The 17,451-nt window shown below is 34.1% G+C and overlaps 2 protein-coding genes across 2 annotated transcripts in view; both read right to left on the bottom strand.

The window, feature by feature from the left end:
* The window catches only part of RAD54B (RAD54 homolog B), a 104,240-nt gene that overhangs the window by 61,406 nt on the left and 25,383 nt on the right, over positions 1 to 17,451 (bottom strand). The gene's annotated exons all lie outside the window — the stretch shown is intronic.
* On the bottom strand, positions 9,258 to 14,003 carry FSBP (fibrinogen silencer binding protein). The gene is made up of 2 exons (XM_052651915.1): positions 13,630 to 14,003; positions 9,258 to 9,783 (listed from the first exon to the last, which is right to left on the bottom strand). Exons 1-2 carry the CDS (start codon positions 14,001 to 14,003, stop codon positions 9,258 to 9,260), a joined length of 900 nt encoding a protein of 299 aa, XP_052507875.1.

Below are 17,451 nucleotides of genomic sequence, written 5' to 3'. Positions count from 1 at the left end.
CCAGCACATATATACAGTTGGGTCTACATGAATGTCACAAACTCACCAGGTCCACCTATCTTCTCTTCAAAAATTGCTCCTCTTTCAGTTTTTCCATTTTTCAGTGAAAGAAGCCAAGAAACTGCCAATCATCCAGGACATTCATTTTCTCAATTCCTGAGTCAATCAACCACAAAATCCGCCTGATTCTACCCTCTTCGTGGTTCTCAAAGCTGTATACTATTCGCCTTCTGCATTGTCCTTACTCTTTCCAAATAATCATCTCTGGACTATGGAAATATTGCAGGGTCTTCTCAACAGTTCTATCAACAGTCTTCTCTTGCCACCCCTACACCCAAAGCCATTTTCCATATTTACTGATTTTTAAATGCAGGCTTCCAAGGTAGTGCGGTAGTAAAGAATCTGCCTGCCAATGCAGGAGACACGAGTTCAATCCCTGGGTTGAGAAGATCCCCTGGAGAGGGAAATGGCAACTCCAAGATTCTTGCCTGGAAAATTTCATGGACTGAGCAGTCTCACAAGATTGAGCGACTGAGCTTACACACACGAGTTTTTAAATGTGAATCTAATCATCTACTTGTGTTCAAGGTCTTGAAGAAAACATTACTTCCAGCCAAAGTTCCTTCTACTTCTCTTCCTTCAACATGCTTATCTAAATTAATTTCTAAGTCACCCTTCCATACAGTTTAAATTTCCCTGACTGCAAAACTACATCAAGTTGTGTTATCTCAGCATTAACTCAGCAATTATGTGACAAATTATTTAATGCCAGCCTTTCCCACAAAACTGTAGAGTGCTGAGAGGAGCGTCTCTTTGGACCTTGGCCATCACCATATTCCTGTAACAACAGGTAGTTTCCAAAACTGCCATTTTTATTCTAGGCACATTTTTACTTCATGTTTATAAAGATATTAAAATAGAATTACCTCAACACATATTTTCACGAGAAAGTAGCCTCAGAAATTAACTTTGAACTCAGCTGCATAGTTGTACACACTGTACATTCAGGATTATTTTCCAAGTAAATGTTATAACAAAGATTTATCACTTCTTTATGCATTTTAATTTTTGCCAACATAAATTCTTTTCATAACCATAATTTCTACCAAATAGTTTTGCTAAATCAAATTTTGCTTAAATATTATGAAGACTGTATTACTCCATTAGTTTTTAGTCAAAAAGATACCAGTTTTTAGATAAGTTAGTTGTCATGTGTTATTTTTGTTGTTTTAATTTTTCCAGATAAAGTTTTGAGGGTTTCAGCATTAATGAAAAAGATGGGATGCTTGGATCAGTTTTTGAATTCTAAAAAATGTGGTGTGCAAGTTTAGACAATTTTAGTTTCTTTATACACTATTTCTACTAGTATCAGTCACTCTGCACTGAATGAAAGACTGACAAGCTTTCTGTATTTTTCAAATTTGTTCTTGATTTTCACTTGGTTAAGAGAAAAATGCAATTTCTCAGGATTGCTATTAAAGAAGGGACAAAAAGCCTGTCTTCAACAAAAATGGCTGGGAAAGATATCTTAGAGTCAAATATCCTGTTGTATTCCCAAAGGGCTGCCTGTTATGTCCAAACCTGCCCCTGCAAAAAAAAACAAACAAACAAACAAAAAACAAAAAACTGACTAGAACAAAAGACAGTAGTTAAATCCTAAGAATTCAGAATTCCTTATACTAACTGAAATAACATAAGAGTCCCAGATTTAGATATATCCTTTCTTTTGCAGGAAAGAAAGGAGAAGGAATAAAAAGCATGAACTCTGGAGCCAGACTGGTTGCACTTGAAGCTTGAGTCTGCTCTGACTAGCAATATGACCCTGGACAAGTTCCTTACCCCTGTGCCAGCTTATAAATTGTCAAACGAATGCAATACTAATACCTACATCACAGAGTTGTTACATTAGACTAGCTAATACATGTAAAATGCTTAGAACAGTCTTTGCCATGCAGTAAGCGCTCTCCAAATGTTGACGACCATCATCATCGTCTTGTACTTGTCCCTTTCCCATTTAGTCCCATTTTAAATGGAGGCACAGGGCAGGAGAAAGGACTGGCTACCTGCTCCAGTATTCTTGCCTGGAAAATCCCATGGACAGAGGAGCCTGGTGGGCTATAGTCCATGGGGCTGCAAAGAGTCGGACGCAACTGAGGACTAACACATAGGGCAGGCAAAGGAGAATGACTGCAAAAAAGCAGAATGAAGGTATTCGGAATTAAACCTATTAGGAGCATAACTTCCTTTATCTAGACTACTTGTAACATATAAAATAATGACTAATTTGCTACATTCCAGACTAACCACCACTAACAATTCCACTCTAACCTATAATTTTTCCCAGGCTTCCCAGGTGGCTCAGTGGGTAAAGAATTCACCTGCAATGCAGGAGATGAAGGAGACATGGGTTTGATCCCCAGGTCGGGAAGATCTCCTGGAGGAAGGCATGGCAACACAGTCCAATATCCTTCCCTGGAGAATCTCGGGGACAGAAGAGTCTGAACGGCCATAGCCCATAGGACTGGGAACAGTCAGACACGACTGAAGCCACTGAGCACGCATGCTATTCGTTTTTATTTCTAAACTTGGTTCTGACCTACTTCTCCCTTGACCCTGTAACGTGCTTTCCAAATCAATGCCAAAAATAGTCTTCATGAACCAGAGGCTCAAATGTGTACAGCAAGATTCACAAGGTAATTCACAGGGTAAGAATGCTTAAAACCATGCTTGGACAAAAGAGGAAGGCAGAGACATGGTCATTTAAATATTAATAGTGGATATTATCATCTTAATGGATGAGTCCTAAGCATAGTAACTCTAAGATTGCGTGGGCTTAATTATACATTTCATAAACCCAAACCTTTAATATTCTTTTCTCTTAACAATTCTAAACATATACATTGTTTTTAATGGAGTAAATGGAATTTAAAATGTCTCATATCATCAAATTCAACAAAAAATGTAAATACTCTCACAAACCATATTTTTCAAAATTATCAAAATTATCAAAAGCTATCAGAACTTTTAATATGCATTAACATATAACTGCAATATAAATGTGAGATTTGAAAGATATGGTTTTTATTACACTAAAAAATATGCAAACATGAATATACAAATTGTTCAAACTGGTAAACATCCATAGTTTTCTTTACCTAACAAAACAGACTGAATGTCAACTAACTGCAAGTATCATTATGTATAAAATAAACCTAGAAGATATTGCTTTGCATTAAAGATCATTTTCAGAATGATACTTTGAGGATGGCAGGAACTATACATTTCATCGTATTTCTCAATTCTTCATGCCAAAGCATATATGCAATTAGTGCTAAAACAGAAAAAAAAAAAAAAATCAACAAACTACAATATTCCCAGATATCTAAACTATCTGCCCAGCATTTTTAATTCAATTAAATATAAAAATTTTATTCATCAATTTCAATTCTGACATTCCAATCAATAAACATACAAAGTTTATTTTAAACAATAATCCATACACTGTTGATGGAAGTGTAAAATGGTACAATCACTTTGAGAAAAGGTCTGGCAGTTTCTTAAAAAGTTAAACATATATCTTCCCTAAGCCAGCATTAAGTTCATGATACACATACGAGAATATACAGAACAACCAAAATCTGGAAAAAGTCCAGAAGTCCATCAAAAGATAATGGATGGGGACTCTCCTGGTGATCCAGTGGCTAAGACTCCATGCTCCCAATGCAGGGGGCCTGCGGTCGATCCCTGGTCAGGGAACTAAGATCCCATATGCCTTAACTAAGACCTGGTACAGCCAAACAAATTCATTAGATAAAGAAAAATAATTTTTTTTTAAAAGATAAAGGATAAACAAACTGTGGTGTATTTATAAAATGGAATACTACTCAGCAACATAAAAAGCAATGAACTACTGATAAGAGGATGGATGAATATTAAAAACATTAAGATGGATGAAAGAACAGAAACAAAGAGTCCATATTGTTTGACCTCAATAATATTAAGTTCTAGAACAAGAAAAATTTATCTATGTTTTTTTAAAAATTAGAATAACTGGCCTGAGGGACCTGAGGTGCCAGGGGATCGGTTAGGAAGGGGCAGGAGAGCACATTCTAGGATGATAACTTTTTACATTTGATCATGGCCAAGAAGTGATAGAGTGATAACCTTAAATCTTGAAGTGGTTTTAAGCTACACGGGTGTAGTAATTTGTCAAAACTCATCAAATGGTGTATTTAAGATTTCACTATCTGCAAATCTTACTTAAAAAATCATACACACACAAATAAATATTGAACTCCAGTTCATAATACTCATGCTGAAGTGTTTATGGGTAAAGTATTTTAATTCTGCAACTTGTTTTAAAATAAGTTTTCCTTAAAAGAAAAAAAAAGAATTTATGGATGGATATAAATGGATAACTATGTGATAAGTATAAGTCTAACGATATATCCATGTTAGTTAAGTGTGAGCTAACTCGGGTGATATTTTTATTTATTTATTTATTTATTTATTAACTTTGCTTTCCACTATTTACAAAGGAACTGAAAACTAAAGATAAATAATATAAATTCACATCATAGCTGCTATTTTTAGTGAAAACAACTTACACAAGATATATAAAAAATATGGGGCCAATTTCTCAAAATCATATACAAAGATCGGGCATGACTATTAATGTTTAATAAGTTATATATTTTAAGAATTTGCTCTTTTCTCTTTGTTAAGTATTACAACCATATTTCATCTAATTACTTTTACCATTTACAATCAAAGTCACTATCAAATGTTCAATTGGTTTTTAAAGTCTGTGAATCTTAACAATTGAAAAAAATACATATATTATGAAATTTAGACATGGTACATTTGGCAACTATACTGGCACAAGGGATTCCCTTGTAGCTCAGTTGGTAAAGATTGTACCAACAATTCAGGAGACCCAGGTTCAATCCCTGGGTTGGGAAGATTCCCTGGAGAAGGAAATGGCAACCCACTCCAATGTTCTTGCCTGGAGAATCCCGTTGACTGTAGCCTGCCAGGCTCCTCTCTCCATGGCGTCACAGGAGTCGGACATGACTTAGCAACTAAACCACCACCAACCACTGGCACAATCACCAAAAAGAAATGTCATTATTTCAACTATGTCTCATCAAAAAATTTTACCTGTGTAGTACTGAATTCTTTGACTTATGGCACACAAAAGAGTACACAAGTCAATACAATGTATTACCATGTATTTAAAAGAACATGTATTAACAAACCATTTAACCACTATCATCTATAGTATATTTTAATTACAATTTACCACACTCAGTTAAAACTTGACATTATTCTAAAAGAAGGCACATGAAAAATAATTCATATTTTAAACATTTTCATGAAAGTAATGATGCAACAAGGTAGAATGAATCTTTCAAAATTAAATTACATCAAGTTGATGTCTCATTACACAAAACAGAAATATATTTCAGTATTTTAAGAAATCTGGTATTTGTTAGAAATGAAAGAACTTCATAAACTTTTTCAGGGTGCTATTACAAATCATATCTAGTTTTATAAAGTCATAAGTTGTTATAAAAAAAACAACATACCCATTTAAGTTCAAAATGAGTAAGAAAAGACAAGATGACAAGAATAACGTACGCACTATCTAAATTACAAATATATTGGATGAAATAGTCTTATGACTTAGTATATTTTTCAAATTTAATGTATTTATACAGAACCAAGTCTACATTTAAAAAATAAAATCACTCTTTCTATGTTTTTCCCAGCATTACATTTCATAAGTAAAGCTTATGGCCCCAAACAGTTCTCTGTAGTATTTAAGATGTCAGGGGGCTTCAGTTCTATTCTATTTGCACTAGTAGAATTTGCCCTTACATATGCCCCTTAGTGAAACTTGTCCTCAGCAAAAACTGTGAATGTAAGTTGGTAAGTAGCGAAAAACTCAAAACATTCTCAATATAGAAAGGAAAAGAAAAAAGCTTTAGCTCAGAATTTCCCTAAGATACTCTGCAAGATAATAATGAACAGCCTCCAAAACAAGTTCAGTAGTTAAACAAGTCTTTTTCACACAGAATTTCTCAGAAAAAAACTATCCTCTGCTAACTATAGTTGCTGGGGTGAGGAGGGGGAGCAATAAAAATGAATCAGAATCACATTCACTTTAATTTTTGCAGATTAAAATTAAACAACAGTGACTCAGAAAAACTGCTGCAGTGAACTCCACTGCAATGAGTGGAATACTGGTGTTTAAAAATATGTAAAACTAAGGTTTTCTATTCTATTTGGCCCTAAACGCTAACACATTTGTCACATGATATCAGCAATGAAACAACAATCTTGAACACCGCTGGTGAAAAATCTTACTGAAGCAGACTACGTTTTCTCAGCAGCAAAAAAAATGTTTAAGGACAATTTTGTATAGTCTATGTTTTTACCTTCCACACTTATTTTAGAATCTAATCACCAAAAAAATGTATATTGCACTTTTTTGAACATGTTACTTTGCTAATAAAGACATTTCATAGAATGACTATTCCACAGAACAATTTGGAAAACTGATTTAGCTGTACAAAGTTAGCATTCCAATTGAACATTCATTAACAATTCTGAGTAGTACCATGCTAAGATTATAATATGAATTATTACATTTTGTATGGTAACTTGCTTTCAGTAATTTCAAAAAGTTTAAGCTTACTGCTGTAAAGACTTACGAGAATTATACTGTAAAAACATTACCTCAAATAAGAATTTTAAAGTCTTTAGACTGAAAGAAAAGTCAGAGAGCAGATTAAAGAAGATGAAATTGTCAAAAGGATACATTATACATTCAAGACATTTTTATAATATTTAACTCTAATAGCAGATATAAAACACCAATGAAATTAAGCAGTCAACAGGTTCAAACGGTACCGTAAGGGTCTATTTTATTTACTTTCTATTCCTGTAGCCATAACCTAAATTTTGGATTTCATCTCCTCACTACAATGCCCACTCTGAAATGGTGCTATTATGACATTAACACAGAGCTTAAGGCATATGCCCCTAGTCAAAAGCCTTACAAGGGTTCCCATTATACATTCACATCTGATTCCTTAAAACAGCTTTTAATGTAATCCATAATCTAGCACCAGTTTCCAACTTCCAAAATGATATCCCTCAGTTTACCTTCACCCACTCTTCAACAAAAATTTTTGAAATTCTAATGATTTATGCACCACGTTAGGTTTTTTTTTTTGACTGGAAATCAGTATTTGTTATTTTATTTACCAACTACTCCTCTAAAGTCTTTATAACTTTTTCTTGTAACTTGTTTTTTTTTTTATTCTTTTTTTTTTTTAATTTTAAAATCTTTAATTCTTACGTTAGGTTTCAAAATACTGTTTCAGTGGTTCTTTGAATGGCTTTATAGCTTGCATCAGAAATCTCTAGAGAGCTTATTAAAACAAACTGCTGGACTCTCCCCTTTGAGTCACTGATCCAAGAGGAATGGATTTACATTTCTCTCAAGTTCTTTAAGTGATACTGATGCTGCTGGTCAAGATGCACTCTTGGTGAACCACTGATCTATCTATACCAAAGGCCATGAGCCAGAAGCCCAATGGCTGAATGAGGCCCATTGTTTTATGTATTTATTATTTTAAACATTTTAAATTATTTGTAAATGTTTAAAAAATAAAAATTTCTCATAAAAATGCAGATTTCTTGCTTATTTCTGCATGTAAAAATTCTGCTAGAGCTGAAGAGTAGCTAACCCCAATTAGTCAAAGTATATGTCCTCATCCAGACTATCACAGCCCTAGCTGGCTGTGTTCACTTAAAATCACTTAAAAGTCACCTGGCTTAGCACTGTATTTGGGCTTATACACTCTGACCCACTTTTTCTCTTCTTCTATGCCTTTCTTCATGCTGCTCACTCTGACATAAACAGCCTTTTCCCCCCAAAAGTGTTGAAATCCAACCTACCCCATTCTAAAGCCTGGCTTAAAATAGCCTTCCTCAACAAACCCCTAGCCAAAATAGAAATCCTTAAGTAGTACACATATTAAAGATTTAACAAAATGTGTATGTATGCTTTAAGAATCAAGGTTTTATTTATTTCCACAAATACTAAAATAGTAATATTTACAGAAACATAAGACTACAGATATCATAAGTTATACACATATAATGTTTTGCTATTTTTATTATAAGTAAAATTTCAATTTTGTTCATTAAAGTTTACTGTGATTTTACCATGAAAGAAATCTTTCTCAGACTAAGACATTCAAAATGAGAGTCAACATATTGGATTGGCCAAAAATTTAGTTCGGTTTTAAGTAAAAATAAAAGACACATTTACTGAACAATGTATTCACTAACCAAACAAACTTTTTTGGCCACCTCAATATATAACAGCTCCAACAGTATATCTTATTTTGCAGGACCAAAAAAAAAAAAAGGAGGATGGGAGTAACTGACACAATCCCCCTGATTTCACAATCCACCAATTTTTAAAGACAATTTTAATGAAATAAATGTTTCTAATTTTTTTACCATGGAGGATACTTTAGCGAATTTTTTTACCATGGAGGATACTTTAGCGGATTTTTTTCTTCTATGGAACCACAGGGGGGAAAAATTAGAAAGAAAAAAAAACTGAGTGCTGGTCCTTGCTATGCCATAAAGAGCTTTGGTAAACCAAGTAAATCACTGAGTTTTCCCTTGCCCTCAGTTTTATTACCCTTAAATTGAGGTGGGAAAAGTGTTCTCCAAATACCTTCCATTTTAGTCCCTAAAATTCTAGTCCCTAATATTTTAGTCCCTAAAATTCTAGAATTTATTCCTTCAAAGAATGAAAGCATAAAAATCAGTGTCATATAGACAAGCTTCTATTAAGCTAGTATTGCTTCTAAATTAATCTAACATTAATAAACAGCTTGAACTACATACAGCTTTCAAAGTGTCAATTAAAAATGTTGAAGATTCAGAACTTTGAAAGAATATTTATGTATATACATATGCATTTATATATGTTAATAATCAAAATAAAACATCTTTTGTAAGGCCCAGGAAGACAAAAAATTTATAAGCATGCCATCAGTTTTACTATATCTCAAAGGAAAATTAAATAATCAGAAAATCATGTCAAAAAAGCCTTTTTCATAACAGAGATTAACAATATGTTTTAAGAATATGTACTCTGCTTCAGGATATTCCGAAATGAAACTAATCAGGCCAAAACTAAAATCAAATTGCAAGACTGAAAAAAAATCTTAGAGACTATTATATTCAGGTAGATCATGCCGTAGTCGAATTGCTTTCAGCTTCTCAACTTCAATTTTTGCTCTTAGCAGCTCTTCCTCTAGCTGCTGCCTTCTTTTCAATCCATCCCTCTTCTCCTGAACATATAATCCAAAACTTTTTTGATTTTCTAAAATTATCTGATGCTCCTCTTTCAGCATTTGTAGAATCTGAGGATCATACCCTAATTGTGACCTAAAATTTTCTCCACTCTCATGCCGATAAAAATCATCTCTCCTTGGGATAGAAGATGGAGACGATGTCATTCTCATATCAACAGAGGAAAGTGATGGTGACAAAGATCTTTCCATTACAGGCACTAATTCCTGTTCTTCTCTTTGCTCTAAAGTATCACTCTGTTGAGAATTTAAAACCAGTGGAGGAGGGGGCTTAATGTCTTCTTCTTGCTTCACCTCCACTGTAATAGCAACTGGATGGCGGTCCAACATTACCTGTAGTGAACTGGTACCAGCCTGTGCTTCCTCATCCAAGTTTGCACTACAGCACACAAAAAACCATTATAAAATGTAAATCAAATGAAGACAAGAACATTTTAAAACATAATTTCATATTTAATATACATTAAATTACCAAGCTAAAAAGCAAATTATGAAACAAAAAATATTTTTTAATCCTTAGAATAATAAAGTGACTAAGGCTGGGATTTTAATTATTTTTTATATATATATATATTCATTTTATATATATATATGGCTCTCCCCTATCCTTAACTTTAAAATTGGGCTCTTGAAAGAACAGTAAATTACAAATACTAAACAAGGCTACGGAGGTAAATAAAAAAGAAGTGGCATTTTTAACACTCTCAAAGAGCTATCAATTGTCCCTGTAAGCCTAAGGTTCTTAAATGCTGTAAAGAGTCGTTTAATTCATTCTGGGCCTCACTATCCCCACATGGTAGTCCTAGACCTCCTATTTCTGCTCTCCTGAACTGATTAATCTAAAAATCACTGAGGTCCATGACTTTGGAAGGAAGACAGTGGAAGGCCAGTGGACAGCACAAGGCAGTCTCTGAGAGGTAGTGATCTCCGTATTTGTCACACACACAAAAAATCAAGACTGTGTATGATTTGGGGTATGCTCCACTAGCAGGGGGTTCTCCTAACTTTCCAATTTCAAATACAGTGGTGTTTCCCCCTTATCTATCCAGAACCACATGACTCAGGTGTTCTTTAAGCCTTTTAACCAGTGGCCAGGTGAAGTGTACAAGAGCAAGGGTTTACGTCCACCACTGAATCATCAGTAACCAGCATCATACTGTACTTGGAATCTAGTAGGTACTCGTCATATGTTGAAAGACTGAATAAATGAAATGGTGTTTTTAATGCAATTTTTAATGGCCTCTATATATTGATATTTTATTAAATTTACATGAAATTTCCATAAAATATGCACTCCTATTAGAGGCAACTACAGTTTTAGCATAATTTAAATTTTGATATACCAATATTTGTTATGACAAAACACAATGTTCCTTAAAATTGTTGGTTTTTAAATAATTTCATGTATAACATTAAGTTGTGAATTAAGAATACAATGTTTCTTAGGTTTTTTTAAAAATATGTCTCTGCCTAACTTAAAAATAAAAGTTATAGAGGTGAAAGAGATTATTGGAACATTAATGGAAACGCTACACTTAATATTATTGAAAGAACATTTTATAAATCATAAATAAGTAATACAGGTAAGAATGTATTCCACATGGGTGATTAAAATGCTGGAACAAGTTTCAAGTAGAACATAAGGAAAAGAATTTAAACTCTCCATATGTCACCAATAGCATTAAATTGCTAGAAATATCAGATATTTGTTTAAGAGGTACAAATGAAATAAGATATTCACTATGTTATGAAAAATCTATTTGTATAATAGATTATATAAATTATAATCTTGGCCTTTGTGATTTTATGATTTTTGAAAGCAAAAAAAGGAATACAAATGTAATTCAAATTAGTAAGATTTACTTTTACTAACATCTCTAAATCCTAGAGTGGGAAAAAGTTAAAACAGCTACAAATGAAATTTTAAAAACCTACATAATTACTTTTCCAAATTAGTATGTATAATAGACTATAAGACTCACAATTAAACATAGATAATATACTCCCATGTAAATTTAAAATATGCCTTATATCTGTTACATTCCATGCTATTTTAGTTTAAAACATCACAAACAAGGCATAACAAAGTCTAAAAATGACTTAGAGAAAGTCACTAAAAATGATCAAACAGAAAAGGACTTTTAAAATTTATGAATATGAATTCTGAGGATCAAATTGGTTATACAAACACAAAATATAATCTGATATTAAAGAGAGGCAAAAATAAAGACATAAATCAATGTGAATTGCAGAAACAGCCTTATGAAATAGTTGCATATCTTTTAATACCTTAAATAAAATATGTAGTAGCATTTTCCTTACTAAGTATAGAGGGTTTGATGAGATTAACAGGCATATTTATATAGAAGCATAATTAAGATGCTGTAATTATAAACTTCTGAGATAATTAAGAGTCAAGATGATGTCAAATAAGTATATTAAATATATAAATAAATTAAATGAAAATCCTAGTGTAGAGAAAGTGGCCGTGCAGATATGCTGACATGAGTGTTTAAGTGGCTTATTTCTGATACTCTTACCTTTAAAAACTGAAAAAACTGTTCCAACAGTAGGCACAGAAATGTGTAAATCCAGTAGGTATAGAAATGTGTAAATCAATTAACTCATGTTATCAGAGAAATGTTGGTGTCCCAAAAGACTGATTGTGTAGGTATATATATTGTATGTATGTATGTGTACATATACCATTTATACGTAAACGGATACTTGTATCTTATATATATATTATTTCTCTTCTACATTGCTGTATTTTTAAAATACACAACTTAATAAAACTACATTTAGTTTTAGTTTTCAAATTATAAAAGCCTATAGCCAAAAGGTAGTTTAATACCTATAATGCAAAGCCAATGTTCTTTATGGCTCAAAGAGGTAAAAAAATTGAATGAGTATAAAGCAGTCTCACTGTGAAGGGTTTTTTTTTTTTTTATTCACCATACTGGGATTTAATCATTTGTCATCACAGTGAACAGTTTAAGCAGTGACCCCATGAATTAATGTAGTGTGTATCCATGTCTTAGATTCCCACTGGTGTTATCTTTCACTATGCTATTAACTAGAAATAAGAAGTATATTGTAAGAAGTTGGGCTCAAAAATACTATCCTAGTAAATTACCAAAATAACAAATATGTTTGACTAAGAAGGTTTTTCCCATTTCTTCCCTAACTTCAAAGGAATTTCACAGGTAATTAATCATTTTGCTTATATAAAGACTCTTTCACAACAGAAAAGTACTTTGTAAAGTTAAGTTTGAAACTTTCTCAACTAGCAAGGAGTTTACGGTTTGCTTAAATTATTCCAAATGATTCAAAAAAAGCATGAAGCTGCCATTTTTATCTTTTGTTGGGAGTTAACATCTGAATCAGCAGTAAGATAATAGTTTTTTAAGATTTCCGGGCAAGTGGTTACGTAGAGCACAAAATTCAACCGAAAACCTGTTTCTAATCCAGTTGCTCTTATTGACATATTAAAATTCATATTTTGATACCCTTGCAAAACACTATGGGAGAGCTTAAAGTGAAACTAGACCATTAACACATAAAAGCAACAAAAACTTTTATTACGTAATCTGAATCCTTAATTACGCATTAACACCTTTTCCTGTGTTTCCTTGTCTCTTTTGAGTATAAACTAGAAAAATAATTTAAACTGTCTTAACATATACATATGCAATGGTGCTACTAACAAGTTTACTTAATTGTTCATTTTAGGTTTTCAGCAACAAAAACTTAGTGAAACTAACAGTAACTGTAGACAGTGAAAATTCATAATAAAGCGAGGGTCCCATTTCTCCTGAAACTGCTAACTTTATACAAAACTGAAAATCCAATGAAATGTAATCTTAAGTGAAATAAGAAAAAGGTACCTCTCAGAAGCTAATTAAACAAATTAATATTAAAGCTTCAAAAGTTTATGAGGTAATGTCACAAATTACATCCCATTTATTCCTCCCTAACCTTTACTTTTTAGAAACTACAGAAGGAGGGAAGGGGGAAGGGAAGACAATCAACAGTGGCTTAAATCAAATGCAGCAGAAAAATTCCTCATAGCCTCACTTTTCTTGTTGAAGAATGCAAAACAAAGAATCTATTCACTGCTCCCGTAGTGGGGATGTTTACTATGCATATCTCTATCACAACTAAGCCAGAGCCCAATAGATAGGAGGCGCCATAATTTTCCACAACAAAATAAAATAAAGCTTACCTTTGTATGTGGTTTCTGTCTCTTACCAGGCAAAAACTGGAAATCTGGGGAATCATCTCCATAACTTTCTTGGTTGGCTCAGAAATATTGCTTTTAAAATCTGACTGGGTCTCTTTTTGCTGCAATAGCTCCTGTTTGGCATATTCTTTGAGCCTTTTGTAAAGAGTGCGTAGGCCCTGCGCTGTTCGAGGAGGGCGGTCTACTCCAATTGCATTATAGTTAACTGCTATGATATCCCAACATCTATTCTTTTCCACTATCACTGAATGTTTGTTAGTGTGTTCTTCCAGAATTTTAACATATGGCTTCACCAGCTTTAACAAATCAAGCTTTTCAGATAAGGTAAAATTGGAAGATCTAGCTTTTCCTACCATTGTTCTTTTCAAATTAAGTAGGCAGTTTCTGAAACCACCATGCAGCTTTCAGCTCTGCTCAGCTCTTTTCACAAACAGAGAAAGATCAGGCTTAACTAGGCTAGCCTCATTTAGGCCCACGCCTACAGGGGAGGGTTTATTAAAATTCCTCCAGCTTAAGCTGACGCAGGTTCAGGAAATCTGCTTAAGCCAAGCCTGACCTACATAAAGCTTCTCACTGAAGAAGACAGGAAGGCACAAGCAAAACACACTTGCTTATAAAGAGAACAGCTCGAGATAGGATTTAATACACAAAGGTCTAGAGATAAGCATAGAACACAGCTAAAAACTGGCTAATTTAGTGAGAATATCAAATTTCGACACGTTTGCCTAGCTGATAGACTGAAACTGCATTGCAGTATCACTTTAATAAAAACAAAAGAGGAACTGTTTTGTGCTGTTTGTTTACAAATCCAGTAGGCAGAAAAATGAAAAAACTAAAGATATGAGTGGTGAGTGCAGTGATTCCTAACAGAGCCCTTATCACAGTTTCTGAGCTGCTGCTCTCTCTTACAAAATCTGCCTAACGCTGGTCTTGCTGTCAATCAGGAATTGCATATCCTCTAGCTAGTTAGGTTACACCCAGCTCAGACTCCACAGTAAAGCTAAGCTTCTCCTTCATTTTACAGTCTCCAGTAGCCACCGTGTATTTTTTTTTCCCCAGTTACTTACGAAAAAATATTTGAACACTAAGTCTAAAAAAGCAGATAAAAATTATTTTTAAAGCAATGGATTATTCCAGCTGTAACGTACTTTGAATAAGCTAGCCTGCTTTACCATGTGTAGAAAACACCATTCACAGAACTGCATAATAACGCCTTGAGAACGCACACAACAAAATCACATTGGCTCTTAGTACTGAGGAGGATTTCTGTTTAGCTATATTCACACAATTTGGACTATGAAAGCAAACAGTCAGTCTTGTCACTTGCAAGGCTATCCATTTGTGTGTTTAGGATATATTTCCCAATCTCTGTCTGAAAACATGATAAATAACAAAGTAAACAAACAAGCCTATTTTCTCCTGATATACATGTTTTTCCAGACAGGAGAATGAATTAGAACATACTTCAACACAGTTACATTCAATCAAACAATTACTGAACACCTACCTAGAATAATGTTCCCAAGCACTGAGAAAGACCCAAGGAAAACAAAGGTAAATACTGAACTGTCAGGGAAGCCCAAATCTAGAAATCTAGACACAGACCCTATCCAAAGAACTGCAGCTCTACAGAAACGCCATAAATTTTCAATTAGTTTGTTTTTCATTCTTTCAATGGAAGAGAATTAAATTTATTAAGTTCTCACTCTGAGCCAGACAATGTGCTAGAAGCTTTAAATATGTTATTTGTCAGGAGAAAAAGTGAAAGATTGCCGGGGGCATTATAGGATGCTAGGTGTTTTCTGGCAAACTCTAGAGGGTAATCTGATTCTTTAGTGGTCTCTAGCATTTCAGTGTTTTTGAGCAGTTTTATTGCTGAGTAAGACTGCAGAAAATAGTCATGTAAATGATTCTGGTCCATAGAGAAGCAAACTGAAAACCAACCTGCTCCAGCCACCTAATCAGTTACTTGAAGAAAAGCAAGAACACAGGATATATACTATCTTTAAATACAAATACTGTGTTAAGAAATGAAATGCTAATGGAAACATGAAAAATCATTCAATCTCACTATCAAGGAAATGTATACCAAAAATGATTTTCATTCATAAGACTCGCAAAATTCTTAATGACTGAAAATGTCAGGAGCGGATGAAGGTGCAGGACAAAGAGTACTATTCAGGAAATGTTCACGGGAGTGTAAACGGTTTTGTGATGGCAATCTGAGAGTATCTAATCATAGTTTACATGTGCAAAAACTTTTAAAATTGCAGTAATTTTACTTCTCAGAATCTACTTGGAAAAATACTCAAACACACACGGCCTTCTTAGTAGATGCATAGTACTGGGAGCAATGTAAGAGCAATCAGTTGGGAACAGTTAAAGTCACTAAAGTATATCCATTCTATGGTCAACCCTGGGCAGCATTAAAATGCAAGAGGCAGATTTCTATGTATTGACACAAAACAAGCTCCAAAATAAATGGTAAGTAAAAAAAAAGCAAGTGAAACAAAAATACATACAATATAATTCCATTATGCTTATCAAAAACACCCAAACCTAAATATTTCTGTGGGTACAGAAAACATATATTTAGGTTCAGAATGCAGGTCAACACACAGCTAATGACAGTCCAAAAAGTTCTAGAACTCCACTGTCTAATTACAGGAGCCATGAGCCACAGCCAGCTATTGAGCAATTTTTTTTTTTTTGGCCCTGCGGCACATGAGCTGGGTTCCCCAACTAAGGATCAAACCCAGAACTGCTGCAGTGAAGGACAATCTTAACCGCTGGACCACCAGGGAAGTCCATCTATTGAGCATTTTAAATGTGATTAATGGGATGAAGAGATTGAATTTTTTTATTTTACTGAATTTTAATTGTGCCGTGCTGTGCTTAGTCGCTCAGTCGTGTCCAACTCTTTGGGACTCTAGGGACTGTAGCCTGCCAGGCTCCTCTGTCCACGGGGATTCTCCAGCCAAGAATACTGGAGTGGGTTGCCATGCCCTCCTCCAGGGGATCTTCCCAACTCAGGGATCAAACCAAGGTCTCCCACATTGCAGGCAGATTCTTCACCATCTGAGCCACCAGGGAAGCCCAAGAATACTGGAGTGGGTGGCCTATCTCTTCTCCAGGGGATCTTCCTGACCCAGGAATCCAACCGGCACCTCCTGCATTGCAGGCAGATTCTTTACCAGCTGAACTACAAGAGAAGCCCTAGTTTTTAATTGATAAAAACACAATTTTTTAACTGAAGCAGCATATTATTCCACTAAACACAACTTCATTGTTTGGATAGGATTATATTTTTACTTAAACTGTCACAAATGATTTTATTGTCTCTAGTATTACTGACAAGAACTCCCTCCTTGACCAAACTTTAGTCAGGCTCCTCTAAGCCTTCTTCTCAACTAACAAGAATCCTACTAAACCAGTTTATAGGCAATCCCCCTACCCTTGAAACCTAACCAAACTGTTGACACTCCCACCCTTTATACCTAACCAAGTTTTTCTCAGTAATTTTTTACCTGACTGCCTTACCCTGCCCATTAGCTACAATCCCCTGCTGTAGTAGCATCTGAGTTCAGTCTCTCTCCCTTGTTGGAACGGTCTTGAGTAAAGTCTTCTTGCCTGTTTTAACTTGTCAGTGCAATTTTTCTTGACACTACACATAATCACATCACCAGTGTAGTCAATCTTAAATCAGAGATTCTGCTTGAATTAATTTTTTCTATGCACTGATATAACATTTAATTGATTTGTCTGAATATTTTATGCAAACAGCACAAATTACATTGACACCAT

This window comes from Budorcas taxicolor, chromosome 14, assembly GCF_023091745.1.
Source record: "Budorcas taxicolor isolate Tak-1 chromosome 14, Takin1.1, whole genome shotgun sequence".
Taxonomy (NCBI): Eukaryota; Metazoa; Chordata; class Mammalia; order Artiodactyla; family Bovidae; genus Budorcas; species Budorcas taxicolor.
This window is presented reverse-complemented; position numbering and strand designations above follow the sequence as displayed.

What these genes read in the sequence shown, in the direction of transcription:
- FSBP (XM_052651915.1), bottom strand. Translation starts at nt 14,003, where the DNA reads ATGGTAGGAAAAGCTAGATCTTCCAATTTTACCTTATCTGAAAAGCTT. An exon ending in GACAGAAACCACATACAAAG is followed by an intron (nt 9,784 to 13,629) that starts GTAAGCTTTATT and finishes TGTGTGCTGTAG; the next exon opens with TGCAAACTTGGATGAGGAAG.